This window comes from Eleginops maclovinus, chromosome 7 (genome assembly GCF_036324505.1).
Source record: "Eleginops maclovinus isolate JMC-PN-2008 ecotype Puerto Natales chromosome 7, JC_Emac_rtc_rv5, whole genome shotgun sequence".
Taxonomy (NCBI): Eukaryota; Metazoa; Chordata; class Actinopteri; order Perciformes; family Eleginopidae; genus Eleginops; species Eleginops maclovinus.
Genome location: NC_086355.1, coordinates 5531452 through 5549232, shown reverse-complemented (window position 1 = coordinate 5549232; position 17781 = coordinate 5531452). Strand labels below are relative to the sequence as shown.

The window sequence follows — 17781 nt, the reverse complement described above, 5'->3', positions numbered from 1 at the left end:
CATGTGCACTCATTAACCTCCCAGCTGCAACTGATTTGACTCAGTCATGAGTATGAGCATAAATGATGGCTTACAGATTTCGCATTGCAACAGAAGAGGGGGGAAAAAGTGAACGCTCTTGTTTTTAAAGCAGGTTATTGTCAGAAATCGCTAATTTTCAATGATTATAAAAGAGAAAAAGCACAATTAATACTTTCCTCCATTTCTCTGAGTGTGAATAATTGATATGCTCAGAGTTCCTCTATAATTCACCAGAGTCTGATGTGAAGAACAGCAAAGAAAGTCAGACTTGGCTTCAGAAATAACCCTTACATTCCTCCGCCTTTGAACTGCTCTCTGTCCATCTCCCCCCAATGTTTAAGGGGACTATGAGGAGGTGGAGGAGGAGGAGGAGGAGGAGGAGGAGAATAAAAAAAGAGGCCTCCTGTGGAACCAAATGAGCTCTCATTTCTCATTACTAACAGGCCGGGGAAATGAACGCGTATCATCATACTGAAAACTCCCTGCTCTGGTCGGGTACGGCGCTCAGGCTGTTTCCTCTCCTGTCCTCGAATGCCAGTGTTGATGCACATTGGGGGGAACTGGACTGGAAAATCAATGAGTCCAGCAGATCCCAAAAAGATCTGGCAGGCAGCAAGCGAGTGCTCCACTCCGTCACACACACAGTGCAGAGGGCGAACAACCGCCTCAAACAAGGAGAGGTTGTTTTTTTCTCCGGTTTCACTGGAAGAGAAAACATGTCGGCAGATGGTCTTTTCTTAAAAAGCCAAATGGGACCTGAAGGTCCAGCGAGATATACTGTAATCATCTTGAACCCGGAAGATGTTCCCATTAATAAAAGAGATATTTCTGGTGTGAAATAGTACACCCAGATCTGATGCACACTATTTAATCCCAAAACCAGAGGCGTTAATTATTAATTCATTAATCACAACAGCCTCCTTTACTGGTTGCTGACTTTTAACTGATATTTGAACCAGGATCATTTTTACTGGCATGTACTGTACTTAAGTAACACATCAGGGTGCTACTATTTTGAGTATAACCATTCTTTGCTACTACCTACTATACAACTTGTACTCTTCTGCCATTTAGAGGTTAATATTGAGCTTTTCACTCCGCTAGATTTATTGTACCACTTAAATTAATTAGAAGAATCAAATTCCGATTAATTATACAAAATATAATCAATCATTAATCATGATTATAATCACTCTGATCGGAAAAAAAGGTTGACTATGAATGATAGCCTGTCTACGTTAAGCTATGCTAACCAACCGCTGACCATCGTCTTACTGTATAGAGAGCTTTTTCAAATATTTACAAATGTTAATAGAAAAATTAGGAAACTATGCCTTTAAGTTTGACCTTAAGTGACAGGAATGATGGCTGGAATTACAAAAATATGACCCAAGATGTGAAAAAAAACCCATAGGTATTTCCTTCGGAGGATGATAGTGATTATAAAATAAATAAAACCGATTCATATGTGATTTGAGGACAAACGGGCTGAAATATGGTCTTTGAATCACATATCATGCTTTAAATATCACATTCCCATTTAATAGGAATCCACATTTTGGCTGGAATGATTTCGTAATAGGTTATAACAAGCATAGAGCTCCTGATGTCACAGCATAGTAGGACTGGGCATGTCTCGGAGCTAGCAGTTGAGCAGCAGACCCGACTGTCCAAACAGATGAGGCCAGACCTATCGACTGCTCAGCCGCCCTCAGCCTCAGAGCCGCTGTCATTGACCTCAAAAGATTTTGGGCACTTGTCAGGAAGAAAAACAACTAAACAGTAAACACGACAATGACCCGGAGACCAGTCCATCGGCAATCACTCTCTCCTAAAAACATATTGAACGGTTGTTTTGGCAACAAACAATCTCAGATATTGAACCCAAACTCAATTAAAGAGTTCTAATCAAAGTAAATACATTTTAAGAGTACACTGACCTGCAGCAGCAGTTCGCCCTCAGGGATCTTAGTCTCCACCGCTCCTGCTGTTTTGCTGTCATCATCATTCCCAGCGGCTGTAGTCACTCCGTTCAGGGCGACTGTAGAGAGGGGGGGGGGAGAGAAAGAGAGAGGCAGACAGGTTTTTATTCCTGAGATAATGTTTGCAAAGCACTGCTGTGACTGTCAGGCTGCCTCATGTTTTCAAGATGCTGCCTGCCTCCGATCCCAGCTCATTAAACATTCATCTCATCTCATCTTAAAGTCTAACTCACCAAATGCAGACCTTTTGTCTTACGTGTTTTGAATGGAACCTTTATGACATCAGTGATATTTATCAGAACAGAAAAACTAATCTCTTGCTGTAGTTTTAGCCTCTTAGAAGATCACGGTGGGGTTTCATACTATATCATTATTTCCATCGTCCTTATAATGAAAAACTGTATAAAATACCTGTAAACTGCAAGTATTTCCACAATGAATGACTCATTTGCATTAGATATATTCCTAATTTCAGCTTCTCAACTAATCAACTTGTATTTTGCAGCTTTTCTTTGTCCGAGCAAACTACATTTTATTTGTGTGGTCTTTTAGTTGAACCACACAAGTGACTCGATGTTAAAACCAGTTCTGAGACAGGTTTTTTTGTTGAGTTGTTGAGTATTATCAGGAGATAAATCAAAATATTGAATTGAATTTTTGTCTTTACTTTCATAATCTTATTAATTACAAAAAGTGTAATGAAATTATTTTTGTGAAACAATAAACAATACGTTTAAGCAACGAAAGGGAACACTGTTTATTTGTAGGTCAAACTTCATAAATATGATTTATTTAGTGCTTGATACTAATTCCTATTGTCAAATTCATCGTATTTGTAAGCCACGTCCGTAGCAAAGTTACCACTTCAATACATTTCTACTAATTAGGTTTAAATACGGTCAGAAGATTGAACAATTATTTGTCTTTCTAAAAAATACACTGAGGATTATTGTTGGGACACTGAGGAGATCTTTGTGTCTTAATTTCTTGCCACATTCAAGTGAGACGAGGCGACAGCTCCTTCAGACGACACTATATTGCACTTTACCGCTTGCTCAGCTCAACCCCCCCTCCCCCTAAAGGGCTCACCACTCTCCTTGCTCCTCCCCCAGCTCCCCCTCCACCTATCTTTCCATTGGCTGCTGGCTCCAGCTGTTCCCATCCTCATGGGATTCTCCTTTTTCCCGGCGTGACATCATAACTTGTTTCCCCCCTGGTACTGGGCTCCGGTGCTCAAGGCTGTGGAGCGGTTAGCAGGCTGGTGGTGGTTAAATGGAGAGGCCACTGCTCATGTAGAAACAATCCATGGAACATCTGATCTGACATTGCTTTTAAAAGGATCAAAAGACAACTTTGTGCACCAGTACACTTGTAGGATAAGCTTTGAGTAATCTCGCCATCCCTAGCAAGTAGCAAGTATAAACAACCACAAACATCAGAAGACGCCAGGATTCAAAGACTGAATTCAGACATTTTAGCTACAACTTTAACTTTTGAAAGCCCCGTGTTTCCAAGTTGGATGTCAATTTTATCTCTGTGTATTCACCGCCACATTTAGAAATCTGACATCTGACTATATTGCTGTATCTTTTCCCTAAAGACAGGCTGAGGACTCTTTGACCACTGGTGGCACTGCAGAGCAACCTCCAGCTGCAGCTCTTTGTGATGAAGCGTCACATGTTCTGCTAGCGTCTGTGCAAGATGCAAATGCATGCCAGCAGCCTGGAGGAAACATGACACATGCTGCAGACTGTAGTGGTTGGAATTACGCACAGAAGCATTGGATGCTCCTGGTAATCTGTTATATAAAAGCTGGGACATTCTTATCTTAACTGGAAACATTGTAACAGTTCAAAGTTAGAAATAATTTACTCCCTTTAGATGGAAAACATGTATTTTTCTAGCTTTTTTTGATGATTAAAAGACTAACTTCTGTATGTTCCATGCAGCAGGTGCACTGAGTAATCTGGAAAACTCTGCCTAGTAAATTCGGACAGTTAGATTAATCGAGGGTAACGGTGAATCAGATAACTCGGAGAAGCTTTTGGAACAGATCCCTGAACTTCACATCGCCCTCTGTGTTGTAAAAAAAAACACTCACAGTGCCCGACCAATGAAAGCGTTCAGATTTACGCAACCCAATCTAGCAGTTAAGAAGAAGAGGCCAACTGCCTTGAACGTTGGTTTCAAATAGAAACGACAGCTTTGCATTTTTTCTATTTGCTAGTCCACAATGATACACACATTACTCAAAGTAGCTTTAAGTCATAAACAGCACCAAACCCCATCTGTTTTTACAGATTATGAATGAAATATTTGATCGAGATTGAGCTTTTCTAATCATAATGATGCAACAACACCTCAGATTGAAAACTGTGATAAAGTGGGATATTTAAGTCATCCTCATGAGAAAACAGTATGTCAATATTAGGAATAATCAGTATACAATGTTCAAAAAGCTTTATTGTCTTCTTTAACATGTCCTTTGTTGGTGTTTATAATAGACTGATGGTTCAGTGTTTGTATAAACTGTCTAAAAGAGGAGTTGATTTAACCCTAACCCCTTACAGATATTACACAGTTGTCCTTGTTGTTGGAGCGGTGCATTCACATAACGCTTCATTCACTCAATCTAAAGTTGCCTTTGAGTGTAATCCAGCCAAAGTCACCTCAAACTAAATAGGAAAACAGTTTAGTAACATGCAAACCTAGTTTCTAGGAAGCAAGGTTGATGTAATAAGTTGCCAACTCAGTGCATCTAAAGGTATTAATGCAGTCGTGTTGTCTATTTTCATGGCCTTTTTGTCTTATTGGTTTAGTAGAGGACGTTTCAACTTATAAGACACTAGGAATCCAAGTTTTATATTTATTACTTTTAGAGCAAATGGCCTTCTACTAGAAAATTGCTATTGTGCCTCGACTTGACAACTTGTATTTGGTCCGGATAAAAGCAGTAGAAGAAATCCCATGGGCACAAAACAGATCATGATTAATGATAATAGAGTTAAACGTTTGCCGATATCTTCATTATCTTTTGTCATCTCTATAACGTGAGACAATGAAGCGCTGTGATGTCATGAGAAAGAGAGCAGTGGTCAAACATATTAATCTCTGACCCCTGCAGGAGCACCGGGGGGGCGACCCGTGATGACCTCTGACCCACAGGGTGATGTATGACATGATTGGGTGACTGGGTTCTGGGTCAGATCTTTTGTTGTCTGCAAAGGGGGTTAAAAAGGAGTCCATCTGAGGGGCGTGGTGGTGTTGGCAGTGTCAGCGCAGACACTGGATAGCATATGGGCTTTGTGTGGGAGTCCGACCATGGCTTGTACCTTCACACGAGACACGGCTTTGGTTGGACACCCCTGACCCTATTCCCATGCAAAAACCTTGGATCGACTTTTGGAGCACAGCTGAGAACAATGTGGGACCTAATCTGAGGAGATGGTGAGCGCAAAGCAGCTCAAACACTACATATGTTGGAGTGTGGCGTTGGAAGAAATGCAGGAGCTACTCACAGCTGGGAATGCATTTTAAAATGTTGATGCAAAAGCTTCCAGGCAGCTCGAAAACGGAATAAATATGTGTCGTATACCCCTGGTTACATTATAGTCATTATTCTTTGTTGTGTGATATCTCCGCTCTCCCTTTGTCTGCCATTTGTCGCAATTACATATCTCTAAAAGACACACGCCAACTAGTGCTGAAATGTAGGATAATCAAGTCTTATATCAAGCAAAAAAGCCAATAAATTGGTGGTTTCTATCCTATTAAAGGTGAGGATTCTTCTGTGTTTTGCATTTATTATATCGCACTGTTGTCAGGATGAAACAATAATCTAAAGACGGAACATATGGAACAAATGCAACAGCATCCTAAATAACTTAAGGTCAGTCTTTGCTGATTTAAGATGATTACTGCATCCTCGCCTCGTGTTTGGTCATCGCTAGAAAGAAGAAGGTTGTAGCACTAAAGTTGGTGTGTCTTATTTGAAGCTTATTCAAGGTTGACTACGCTTACTGCAAGTCGCTTAAGACTAGCCAACTAAATGGTATGTAAAACATAAGGTATGTTAATCATATGTTGACTATTTCCTGATAATTAGAAAAAGAAAAGATGTAATGCTAGGCTAAATCATTGCAGTGACATACTGTGCTCTGGGAATCTGCGCCATTTCTGTCGTTGAGCACTACTCTTCTTCAGCATCAGTGTGTGTGTTGTTGCTCCAGTGTGTTTGTACTTTGGTAGTTTACACATCAGAAATCACAGGTATGCAGCAGTGGCAGAGGCTTAATCCAGCCAGAAAAAGTGGGCCAACACAAAGCCCCTTGAATGGCCAGGAGGAGGACAAAGAGCAGCTCTGGTTATCAAGCTTCACTGGGCACAAGTGTACATAATGAAAAATTTACATTCCCTCTGCCGTCACATACATGTGGCATAATAGCGCTTGGGCGATCGCCCAGAGGCGTTTCCAGTGAATTGAATAGAACAGCTTGAAGTTCCCAAACATGCTTATCTTTGCATAATGGAGCTGTAAAGTTATTGGACAACAAACAATGAATATCACAACACTGAATATGACATGGACAGCTCAGACCCCATACACTACGTGTCCAGAGAAAGCCCGTCTGAAAGGATTCAACCTCACATGAAATGGTTTGATGTCCTAGCTCCAGAGCTGCAGTAGAGAGGAGGACTTTCTGAGCAGAGCTGCAGACGGTAACGGTCGTTCTCTCACTGGGCCCTGTGTCGGCCCTCGGCTAACGTACGTGCTTGAGAATTTGACAGATCAGACCTGACAAACAAGCAGTGAGCCTGAAAATCAGTTTGTCATACTTCAGCTGCCATGGAGGCATTTCTTTGCATAGTGACTGTACAAGGTAGCAGCAACTAATCTTCTCCAACCATGCAGCACATCCTGCTGAACGGTGCAGTTTAACCCGAACACAACTGAGACTAAATAGTTCATAAATTGGCACTTAATTAACACATTTTTAATACTTCAAAATGTTTGCTGTCTGTGCTACTTCATATTAGCATAAGGATGAAGTAGACAAGAATAAAGTTACACTACCTCTATCTCATCTTAAATAGCTCATCACAATTGTCCTTTAACATCTTTAGAAACCGCCACATTTAAGACAAGGCATCTGAACTAAAGGCCTGTGGTCGTGTTGCGCGCTGCGTCCTACACAGTCCACACCTTGACAGAACAGAGAGTTAAAAAAGAAGCTTGGCCTTAGTGTTAGTTGCTCTCGGCTAGCATTTAGCTCACTCACATTAGCACAGCCCAACAGCTAGCATCATAGTTGCAGCAAACAACTGATCAATCGAAAACCTCCTGAGCTTCCATAGTTAGCTGGGACACAAACCCAGTGTCTCTGCTGTCATATCCCTGCACTAAATGCTGGCCATCCATCCAAGAAGAACACAGCACTTTCCTTGAACTGGACATAACTTTTCAAGTGAACATAACCCAGACAGGAATTTTGTTAAATTATGATTTTGAGACAACATTCAGGAACAGCATATCCCTGCCAAACCAAATTAAGTCAAGTGGTCAACACTTTTTCAAGACGAGTCCTTGTGTCCCGATCTGTGACCCAGAGGCCAGCGTGGCTCTGGTCCCGGCCTTCATCATAAAGCTGACTGACACTATTTCAACGAGAGCCAGACCTGCGGGGGTTTATCTCACAGAGAGCTTTGGTTAACTCTAAGCTGAGAGCCAAAAAACATTTAGCCCACTGCAAATATTTATCAAAAATGTGACAACATTCAATCCGTCCCCTGATGCTATTTACAACAGGATTAGCAGGGATGTTCTGTGCTTGTGCCGCTTCAATTTCCTGCGCAATCCCTACATGCCATCCTGGCAACTTTCTAGAGCAGTGTAACCTTGATACGAAAAGAAAAGACACAGACGGCGCTGCCAAAAACAGAGATTTAACAAAGTGTTTGCAACCAGTCAGAGGAAAGATTAAGGATAAAGTTGTTAACATCAATGAGCTGCTGTAAAAACCCAGAGGGAGACTTTCTCCTGTCGGTCATTACCAAGTTATTTATAACCTTTGCCTTTAAAGACAAGCTTACAAGTGTTAAATAGCATTAGTAGTGTTAGTGGTAGTATGCTAAATCTTTATATATTTAAATAAATAACTCAAATTTTAAGTGACATATGTTCTGAGTGACTGAGCATTGTGTAGTACTCAGAATTAACTGGTTTGTTTTCACCACATATTGCATGTGTCTGCTGTCAGGTCACATGGGACAACAATGGTCTGCATCATGAAACAGTGCTATATTTGGACAGCATTAACCCAGTGTATTAAGCCTGTAGAAAGGGGGGGCTGGGGGGCTATCGGACCACGGTGACAGGGATCCATGGCGTTGGACATCCATCAGCGGGTGTGTTAATGCTAACGATTAACGGACACACCCCATACTGGTTAGGTGGTGGAGGGAGGTGGTTTATTTTGGATCCGTGCCAGGGCAGTTTGAGACCGCAGGCAGCAGGGATGGCCGCAAAACAACAAATTACGTTTACTTTCACGGCTGAGAAGATCGCACTTAATTTCTCTAACAGAGTCATTTCCTGGAGGGTAAGACTGCCTGGTTGGTTTGTCTTTTCTTTGTCATCGAAAGCCAAAAACTGAAAATGGAGAAAATGGACCCCTTGGCCTAAATATGGGATCCATTTCCATCCTTGCTCAAGGAAACATGAACTAAGATTAATGTGATGTGTGTTCATAACTAAACACTAATCTACAGTGGGAGCACCATTTTTGACTCGCAGGGATTTATAGGATGGGAGAAAAGAGGTTGCTTTTAGATCAAGTATTCGTTTAGCTATTCGTTTTTCCGTCATCATGTGTGCATACATGTATGGACTGTATGTTACCATGATACGTGTTTGAGTAAATACATGTATTTATGTGAGTACATATGCATATTTATCCTCGTTTCATTTCCTGTAATCTGAAATGTTGAACTTCTTAAAGCATCAAAACCGTCACCACAAAGTTCAAAGTCACTTTCTGCTGAGCTCAGGTGTTAATCTGTACAGTAACATGGTAGCAGGTCAGGACTCTGATACTGAAGAGAGGAAGTGCTTCCCATACCTTCTGGCAAAATGCCTCAAATCAAAATAGAACTGCTTCATGAATTCAACGAGTTTCTAGGAAAAATGTATGCATTGACTTGCTATTTGGAGTGCAATGAAAATACTTTTTACTTTGAAGGTTGAGATGAACAAAACAGATATGTTCTGATGTATCGTTACAGATTAAACTTTATTCAATTATGATCCAATAACATCTGACAGGGATCATTCTGGGAGTTATATGTAAACGCCAATACAAAAGGAACATTAACATTGAATATAAGACTTTTACATGACAGTATTTCTAAAATACTTTCTGTACGTTTAGGAGTGCCTTTTACACCTAATGAATCAATCTAAAGAGAGATGCATGCAATCGTAGCATTTTCTAATTGTGTGTTTGGCCTTCTTGTCTTCCTTAGTGATTTTCAAGGTAAAATAAAATAGGAAAAGAAAGAAGCATTACAACACATTCAAAATTAAACAAATCATTTGACAAATTCTCAGAAGAAGTCTTCTTTCTGCATCAGCTGCTAAATATTAGACAGTGCGTTGAAGGTTAACAAAGCCGCATTACCCTCCTGCACAGCAGCGGTTCTACTTCTACATCCCCTCACTGTGCAGGACGGCGAGTGGCAGAGTGAATGTGTGTGTCAGCATGTACACAAGCATGCACACACACTACAGTGCATGCATACAGTATGTGTGTGAGTGTGTTTGTGTGTTAATTATTCTACCAGAGTGTGAATGGCAGCAAGTAAATATAGAACGTTTCAACTCCTTCACCCCCCAAACACTGCAGCAAATGAACACGCGATGCATACATACCACCCCCACAACCACTAACATACACATGGATGCACGCAACACACACACACACACACACACACACACACACACACACACACATAGAGGCTGAACATGAACACGCGGTCACTAATGCAGGGGGAAAGCACGCACCCTGTGCTGCTTTCGTGTCTCCCGAGGTTTCTCGATCACATGGCTGCATATTTGCTTATGAGAGGCGATCCAGAGAGGTGGGAGGAGGACGTGAGGAGTGATGGGATTTGGGCGGGGTAGCATGGGGAGGGGTCACTACTGATTACCAGGTTTTTCCCTTTGGTGGCCTGCATTCCTCGCCGTGTCGTGATCAGCGGGGCTGGGGGGATGGGGTTAAGCCCTGTAGGGGAAGGACGGAGAGAAGGACGAGCAGAGAGCGGGAGGGCGGGAGGGAGGCAGGGTCGTCATGAAGGGATGACCCACTGCCGATCATGTAGCCCACATAGCTCTGCCTCTCGTTTGTGCGCAACTAGATGGCCTACAGGAAGGAGGGGGAGGGGAGGTGGCATTTCAAATAACAAATCATAGCCCTCGTTCAGACCATAACAGAGGTGGGTATCATGACATGTCACAAGACTTTCACAACAGCTTACATAACCAATCCTGGAGCAGCAGCAGCGGCAGTGGTGGTAGCGGCGGCATGCTATGGAAAAGCTGTCAGACTGCAGATATTTGCAGCTGTGTGCCAATTCTGTGCATGCCGTGTCCTTGCAGCCATGTATGCACATTAGTTTCATTAAAACGGGAGTTAGTTGGCCTCATTTTTTTCAGACATCAGGCCTGTAGCACCCCATTCTGCAGATGTTTCCTCAGGGAATTAATTGACATGAATTCAGCAGCATTATTTAACAATAAACCTTCCTGAGAAGTTACATAGTGAAGGGAAACATGAGCTGCAGGACGCTACTTTAATGCATTTCCTATTTGTATAGTGTGCACGTTGACTGCGTACAGCAAAGCGTACAACAAAGCTCCATTTGGTTAGGATCAGAATAGTGTTTTACATAATTCATTTTCTATATTCATGTCCTAATCCAGCGGGAGTTGCATAATGTGTGTGCTGTGCAGGTCCATGTTTGCCATCTCCCTATTAATGGAAACATGTTAAGCCTGAGCCTTTATAATAGATATAATGGTCTGCCTGATGGAAACTTGTTTTTCCCTTCTACTGCTGCTTGAAAGGCCGTATAAAACTAAAATAAGTAATAGTGTTTCACTGTCAATGTGGTCGATTGGGAGCTCATATTCTGCTATTATTCCCCCCTAAAAAAACGGGAAGAAGTCTTTTTTTTTTCTCCTCAGCTTTCTCTTCAGTTCCAAATAATAAACGCATCTAATGAAGCGTCCTCATCACAAAAGGATGCTTTATAATGAGTTGAAGGCTGCAAGAAACACTACACCCTTTACCAACATTCAATTATTAAAGGAAGTTTGGTGGAGCTTGTGTTTAAAAGTACATAACATAAACACTGTTTTTTTCAGAAATGTTGGGACAGTGCAAACAGGCTAAAAACATTATCGCTCCATTAATGTAATTTTTCTCCAATGTTTTCAAATTGTTGCTAAAAGACTAACCAGCAGAGGCAGAGCAACACTATTGTTGTTGTTTTTTTATGGAAAGTCAATATTTGCAACCCTTATGGCTCAATTTTGGTCTTGACCAACTACTAAAGGACAATTTATATCATGCCAGATGCTCTCCTACGATCAGCTGCTAGTTAATAACATTGTCCTCCTGTTGTTTGGGGTTGGGCAGGTTGTCTACAGTAGGTTTATCGATGATTTGTATTGAATACAGCTGCCTGCTATGACTGGAAACATCGCTGATGGGAATGTGGTAGCTAAAAGAAGCTAAAACCCTTCTGTAAGGTTCAGAGGAACTGCAGCTCATCATTATTTGTGGGTTTGTCAGTAAAACTATCTTTCACATTACAGTCATTTGATGCTGTGTTAGTGCAGCTTTAAAGTAAACTCTGCTGAACTTTTTCCTTTTGAAAGAAAACCATTACAAAAAAATTGCTTCCCTGAGAAAAGTATTTTGGGAATTGTACTGAGAATCTGTAATCTGAAACATTATGCTTCAATTGTGCTTCAAATATTCCCACACTAGCCTGGAGAGTCAAACACTGAGCCACGCACAGTAAAGAGTAACCCTCTGCAGTCAGGGATTATTTCTCCTAATCTCCATCTATATTTACAAAAGAGTATCTGAAAGAGCTGGGTTCACTTTGACAACCGGCATACTGCTATGATACAATCACAGGATTAATCATGATGTTGTATCCTGTATCACTGCAGGTTAACACTGTGACAGTCAGTGATTTGTGGAGCTCTGAGCCCAATAATGACCCTCTGGCATCTGCAGGAGAGCTGGTTATGCAACAACAGTCACGTGATGGCAGGTGTGAGTCTTCCTGCCTCGAGAACTTAGGGAACCTTTCCAGAAAATGAGAGGAGGAGAAGAACGTAGGGAGGGTTGTGAATGAGGGCAGGCAGGAAAGGGAAATGAACTATCAAGGCATTTGGCTTCAGGCAATGTTGGCTCTTCCAAGAAACCCAGGAGAGCCCTTATTGGCTTAGTTGTGTCATTCTGGATCCTGTCAGGGTTTTTATTCAGCAAACACCGTAACGAGGAGCGAGTCTCCCTATGGAAACTGACCACTGATCATCTGCTTGAATTAATTAATACATCCGTAATGGCAATGCATTACTGCAGGGCATGTTTTGAAATAACATATGTGAGATATCTACTAATAAAAGATGCAACTTATAAATGTATTATTCCTTCTGGCCAATGGAGGAAGAGCACAAATGAATAGTGTAAACTCCTATGTTGAAGCAGATTTCAGCAGGAGAGGCAATAAAGAGAACTCTGCATATGCTGTAAAGGTTAACTTGAGGAAAGCCATTTATTTCACTGTCAGCTAAAATGAATTCAAAGATAAAATACAAAAACACTAAGACTCTAAACGCAGTTCTTTTTTTTTTAAAAAGGCCAAAATGTGTCTCCATTATTTGAACTTTGACAAATGCTTACAGAGATTTGTATTCTTTAAATGCTGAAAAACTTGCTTTTAACTTTGCATTTGCACTATGTATCCTGCATTCTTTCAGCACCCAAGCTTGGATGGAGTCGTTTACTAGACATCGTCATCACTGTCCATTTTTTTATTTAAAAAAATGTAAGTATATATTGTCACGGTTTCTCCTGTGTGCTTTTAAAAGCCAAAGCACACATTTAAAAAAGAAATATTCAAAACCCTCTTCAAAGCAATCTGTTGTAGATATGTCTCTCTCCAGTGACACTGGAAAACTCACCTCACACAGTGTAGAGCGGAAAGAGCAAACTAAAACTAATAAGCGTATCACAGGATTCTCCTCACCTTATTATCAGTGAGAATACTAACACTGAAACACTGCAGGTGGCCTTTCACTGCAGAACTCTTAAAAGACACCAGTAATGTGGTGTAAATCTTGCAGGATATGTTGATTTTGACGGACACATAAAGAAGGAACACATGGACAGCCAGATTTAAAAGCCAGGGGCACAAATAATTCACACACATTTCCATATTGAACTCGTCAATATCTGCAGTTCTGTTGTCATGCATGGCGCATGAATGATCCAAATGACAGACAACAGCTGTGAAGATGGTTCTTAAGTGGGCTGCCTCACACCCACAGTGGGGTAATGATCCCAGCGTTATCGGTTTTAGGAGAGTCACCGCCCCTCTCCTCAGACTGGCTGAGAGGGGCGAGCCCATTGTGACTCCTGACAATAACAAAGATGGCAGCTGGGCTGGATAATACCGTCAGCAGATTAACCAGGGCTTTGTTCAACTCCTACAACATATTCAGTTACACGCACAGCCCATGACTGGGACTGTTTGGGTACAACACAGTTCAAATAAACCTCACTGAAATGATTTTTTAAAAGTATCCCAAAAGACAATCTCTCCTCAGCACAAGGCAATTCCAAAGCATCTAATATTGCATGTGAGTGAGCATCCCTGGGTGTTTAACAGTTCTTCTAAAACATCCAAACAGTGTTCCCAGAGTGCACTGGAGCTAAGTCACCGCTCTGCAGACCACCCAGTTTCGGACGCGTCTGATGGGCAGGATTTGTGCTGTTTACATACAACAATTATGGCTGACCACAGAGGTGGCCCCGGAGCAATGGACCCTCGTGATCCATCGGAGCTTTCTCTCGGAGAAGCTGCTTTCTTAATGTAAGAGCCCGGAGCTCGTTAATTACTTAAAGACAGTCCAGGAAGTAGGCTAATGCAGTTAGGCAAAAGGGCACTTCTATAAGGTTATACCTTGACCTATTGGTACTGAAATCCATTATCAATAATTCATTCTGACAGGCCGAGTAACCGGGGAATATTTCCATATGTTACCGGGCGGGAATAATAAACGTGACTCCTATTGATAGCCCTTATATAGTAATAATAGGAATTAGTCAGAAGAGAGAAAATGCGGCATAGCGGGCTTCACTTCGTTTCTCCAGGGCATCAAAAGCCTCTACATACACACAACATGTAAACAAAGCAGTCACACAGGAAATAAAAATAGGAAATGCATTCGCCACATCCGCCCAAAAACACTCTCATATCAACATGACTGTATCCTCTCCGTCTCACCCAAACAGCCATCTCAAAAAGCCGCTGCCTTAAACAAACATTGCTCTGCCTCCATTTCATAAATTCTTTAAACTCCGGGGTTTCTCTGAATTATTCATTCTTCAAGAGCATTCGACGGCCGCATTGCAGCATTCTCTTTGAAAGATCAGCGCCTAAAATAACAATGTCTTCACTCTGCATCGTAGAGAACTCTGTACACATCCATCCATCGGCATGCAACTCGTTCCGATTGCTTTGGAGTACAGTTTTTAATGGACGCCTGGCAGAGCTCCTAATCCTGGAATAAGTGATGTTGCACACACACATACATGGACATGGGTCTCGATTAAATATTGAGGGCCTTTCCCCTCGGATGAAATCATGTGAATAAGGCGGTGGCTGGTTGCTCCTCTCTTTGCTGTGATGGTGTCCACGTCTCTGGTTGATGAGATGAGCCGTGAGATGTGGGGAAACAAATCCAGCACAAATACAGAGCGAGCAAGGAGGCTGTTGTGACATTTCCATAATAGGCGGAGGGACCACAGCAATAACCAGGGGCATTTAGGAGCAGCCGCCCACTTAAAACAGCTCCATCCGGTTTGAAATGTTTTAATTTACCACAAACCGTTGGGCCCAAGATGCTAAAGAGCTGCTGGGATTTTGTATGTAGATGTGGTTTGAAAGACATGTACTTTTCCCTTAATTAACCAATTAGGGTTTGATCAATTTCAATTTCGTCGCTGTGTGTTCATTCAAGAGATTGATCACGATCTAGACAAAATTAAAGATTGAAAGAGGAGACCGCTGACTACAACTACCCAATCTAATTCACACATCGTCTTATCGACCCATTAATTCAAAAGGGTGAGCTGGTAATTACATTTCACTAGTCCTTCTATAAAAGGCAAAAGGTAATCCCGGGTTTTACTATTATATTTAAGATATATATTAGTGTTTACTGCAGCACTTTATATCTGAATTGTACTTTTTGTGTGAAGGTGAAATTAAAACGTCGATAAAACAAAAATACATCATATGCAATTTCTTTTTCCACAATATCCATCTCATTTTGTGTCACTATTTCCTGCTTTATGTCTGTCATTTCTGCGGTTTCAAACACAAATATAATGCATCCGGCTTTTTATGTCCTACCCGACTAGGCCTCGCTCATCTGAAAGTCATGAGCTAAACCCTTGCTTTTAGAGCTTTGTGTTAAATGTTTTGTTGTTGATGAAAGGCTACATCATTGCTTTATTACAGATATGTTTTTTCTCCTGAAACAAAACAAACCGCAAGATCTGATTTAACTTCGGTTTCATCCAGGACTGGAAAAAATGTCCTGTGGTTTGTGCTTGAGAGAAAGCCCGAACACTGTCTGCTCAATTCTCCACTGCTGTTCAATATGAGCTGTGACAATGTTTACTGAATTTTCCAGTAGCCGTTGCTCGTGCTTTCAGATAAGCTAGGCTAAACATGTTGTGGACTTCTCCCTCACTCTCCTATGGACAGAGACAGTAGCTCATTAACTTTCATATTGATCTTCCCTGCATGGCACACACAATGACCCTCCAAACCTGCAGCACTAATCGCAAACAGGTCTATGTGACAGACCTGATCAATGCTGCCATGTAACCATTGTGTGCAAAACAGTCAAACTAATCATGAACAAATGACTAGAATTAAATTGCATGATGATAGATATGATAAATAAGTCGTCCCAGGTTTGTCCCAACACCAATAACACTGGGAGCCGTAACCGTCATATGCCAAGCAATTATAACTTGGTACATTTAGGGAATTTACCGGTGAAGAAGTTCTTGGCGCGCAGGTAGCTGACACTCAGGCGGAGGATGGAGAGTTTGTCCAGACTGGCGGTGACCTCCTCGGGGAACGGCAGCAGGCTGGCCAGGCGCTCCAGCTCCCCGTTCAAACGGTCTCGATGCCGTTTGGACGGGTTGGACTTGGCCCCTTCAGAAGAAGGTGCCTGCTTCACCCTGACAAACAATAAATGGAGAGAGGTCAGAACCAAATCACCGGGATTCATTCAGAGACCACTTAGGGCCAACTCATTTTAAATATGACTTCTCTTTGATATCCTTTCATTCATATGCTATTATCAAACCAAAGAAAGCATTGTTGGATGCAGTGATAGATTTAGAGATTATAACAAATACATCTTGGTGTTCCTACACCAGATTCTGCTATACTTTTGAAAGTTCTTAAAAACTTTAAATGGTATATTTAAAAAGGTAAAACACATATTTTGCATGATTGTTATTTGCACGTTCATAAGTATGACACAGCAAATTATTGCAGCTAAATTGAATATGCGAGAGCTTGTTTTAGCCTTTCAAAATTAACTTTAGAGTAAACATCATCAACTTCAAATAACGTGTTGCAAAAGCAGAGTTTGCAGTGTGGGAAAGGGAAATTACATTTCTTCCTAAACCTCATTTTCTTTCTGCCTCCTGTGGATGTTAGCTGAAGGCTTCAATCAAAGGTCAATACTTTCCAAAATACAACAAATGCAGGAGGAGGCTGACTATCGTTAGTATTTGAATGACTTTTTTTTAGGTTAAGTTAAATAGTATAACATTTGCTACTTAATAAATAAAAAAGAAGGGGCCTTACTATGAAACCACACCTTTAGAGAAAGAGTCATCACATACATTCTCCTAATGTTAAAACCCTAAAAAGACAAATACAAAAAGAAACTAGAAAAACTGTATTTCATATTTATATATTCCTAACCTGCCTATTATTAATACTGTTTGTTTGATAACCATATTCATTCTTTGGACCATTCCTGTACGTCTTTAGGCCTGTGACAAGTATTTAAATGAGAAGAATACCCACAGAATATCCTGAGGCTGTAAACGGATGATGCTGTTTATAAAAAATGGTCGTAAGCCAAAACATCTCGCCTCCTCTGGTCCACGCCGTCTTTTCGCAGAAAGACACAAATGTGGATACAACTTATAGGCCTTTTTTCTTTAATGATTGTCTTACTTGTTACTGTAGTAAAACTGCAGTGTAAAGGATGAAAATAATAGTCAGGTAAAATGTGGTGATTGTGTGAAACCTACTTCCCAATGTTTCCCCAAGAGAATTATGGTCGAATCACAGCTGCTATACATTTTAAACTTGTCTATTATAAGAAGGCATTTTCTGTTTCTTCATTGCATTAAATATATTATAATGTGCTGTTTAAAAGCAT

General features: G+C 41.1%; 1 protein-coding gene across 1 annotated transcript in view; it reads right to left on the bottom strand.

Moving 5' to 3' along the window:
- LOC134867796 (aryl hydrocarbon receptor-like) overlaps positions 1-17781 on the bottom strand; it is a 34604-nt gene that overhangs the window by 14437 nt on the left and 2386 nt on the right. Inside the window, exons 2-3 of the mRNA XM_063888616.1 lie at positions 16368-16558; positions 1962-2062 (exon numbers count right to left, since the gene is read on the bottom strand). Of these exons, the coding sequence (XP_063744686.1) occupies positions 1962-2062; positions 16368-16558 (292 nt within the window). The remainder of the gene's footprint in view (positions 1-1961; positions 2063-16367; positions 16559-17781) is intronic.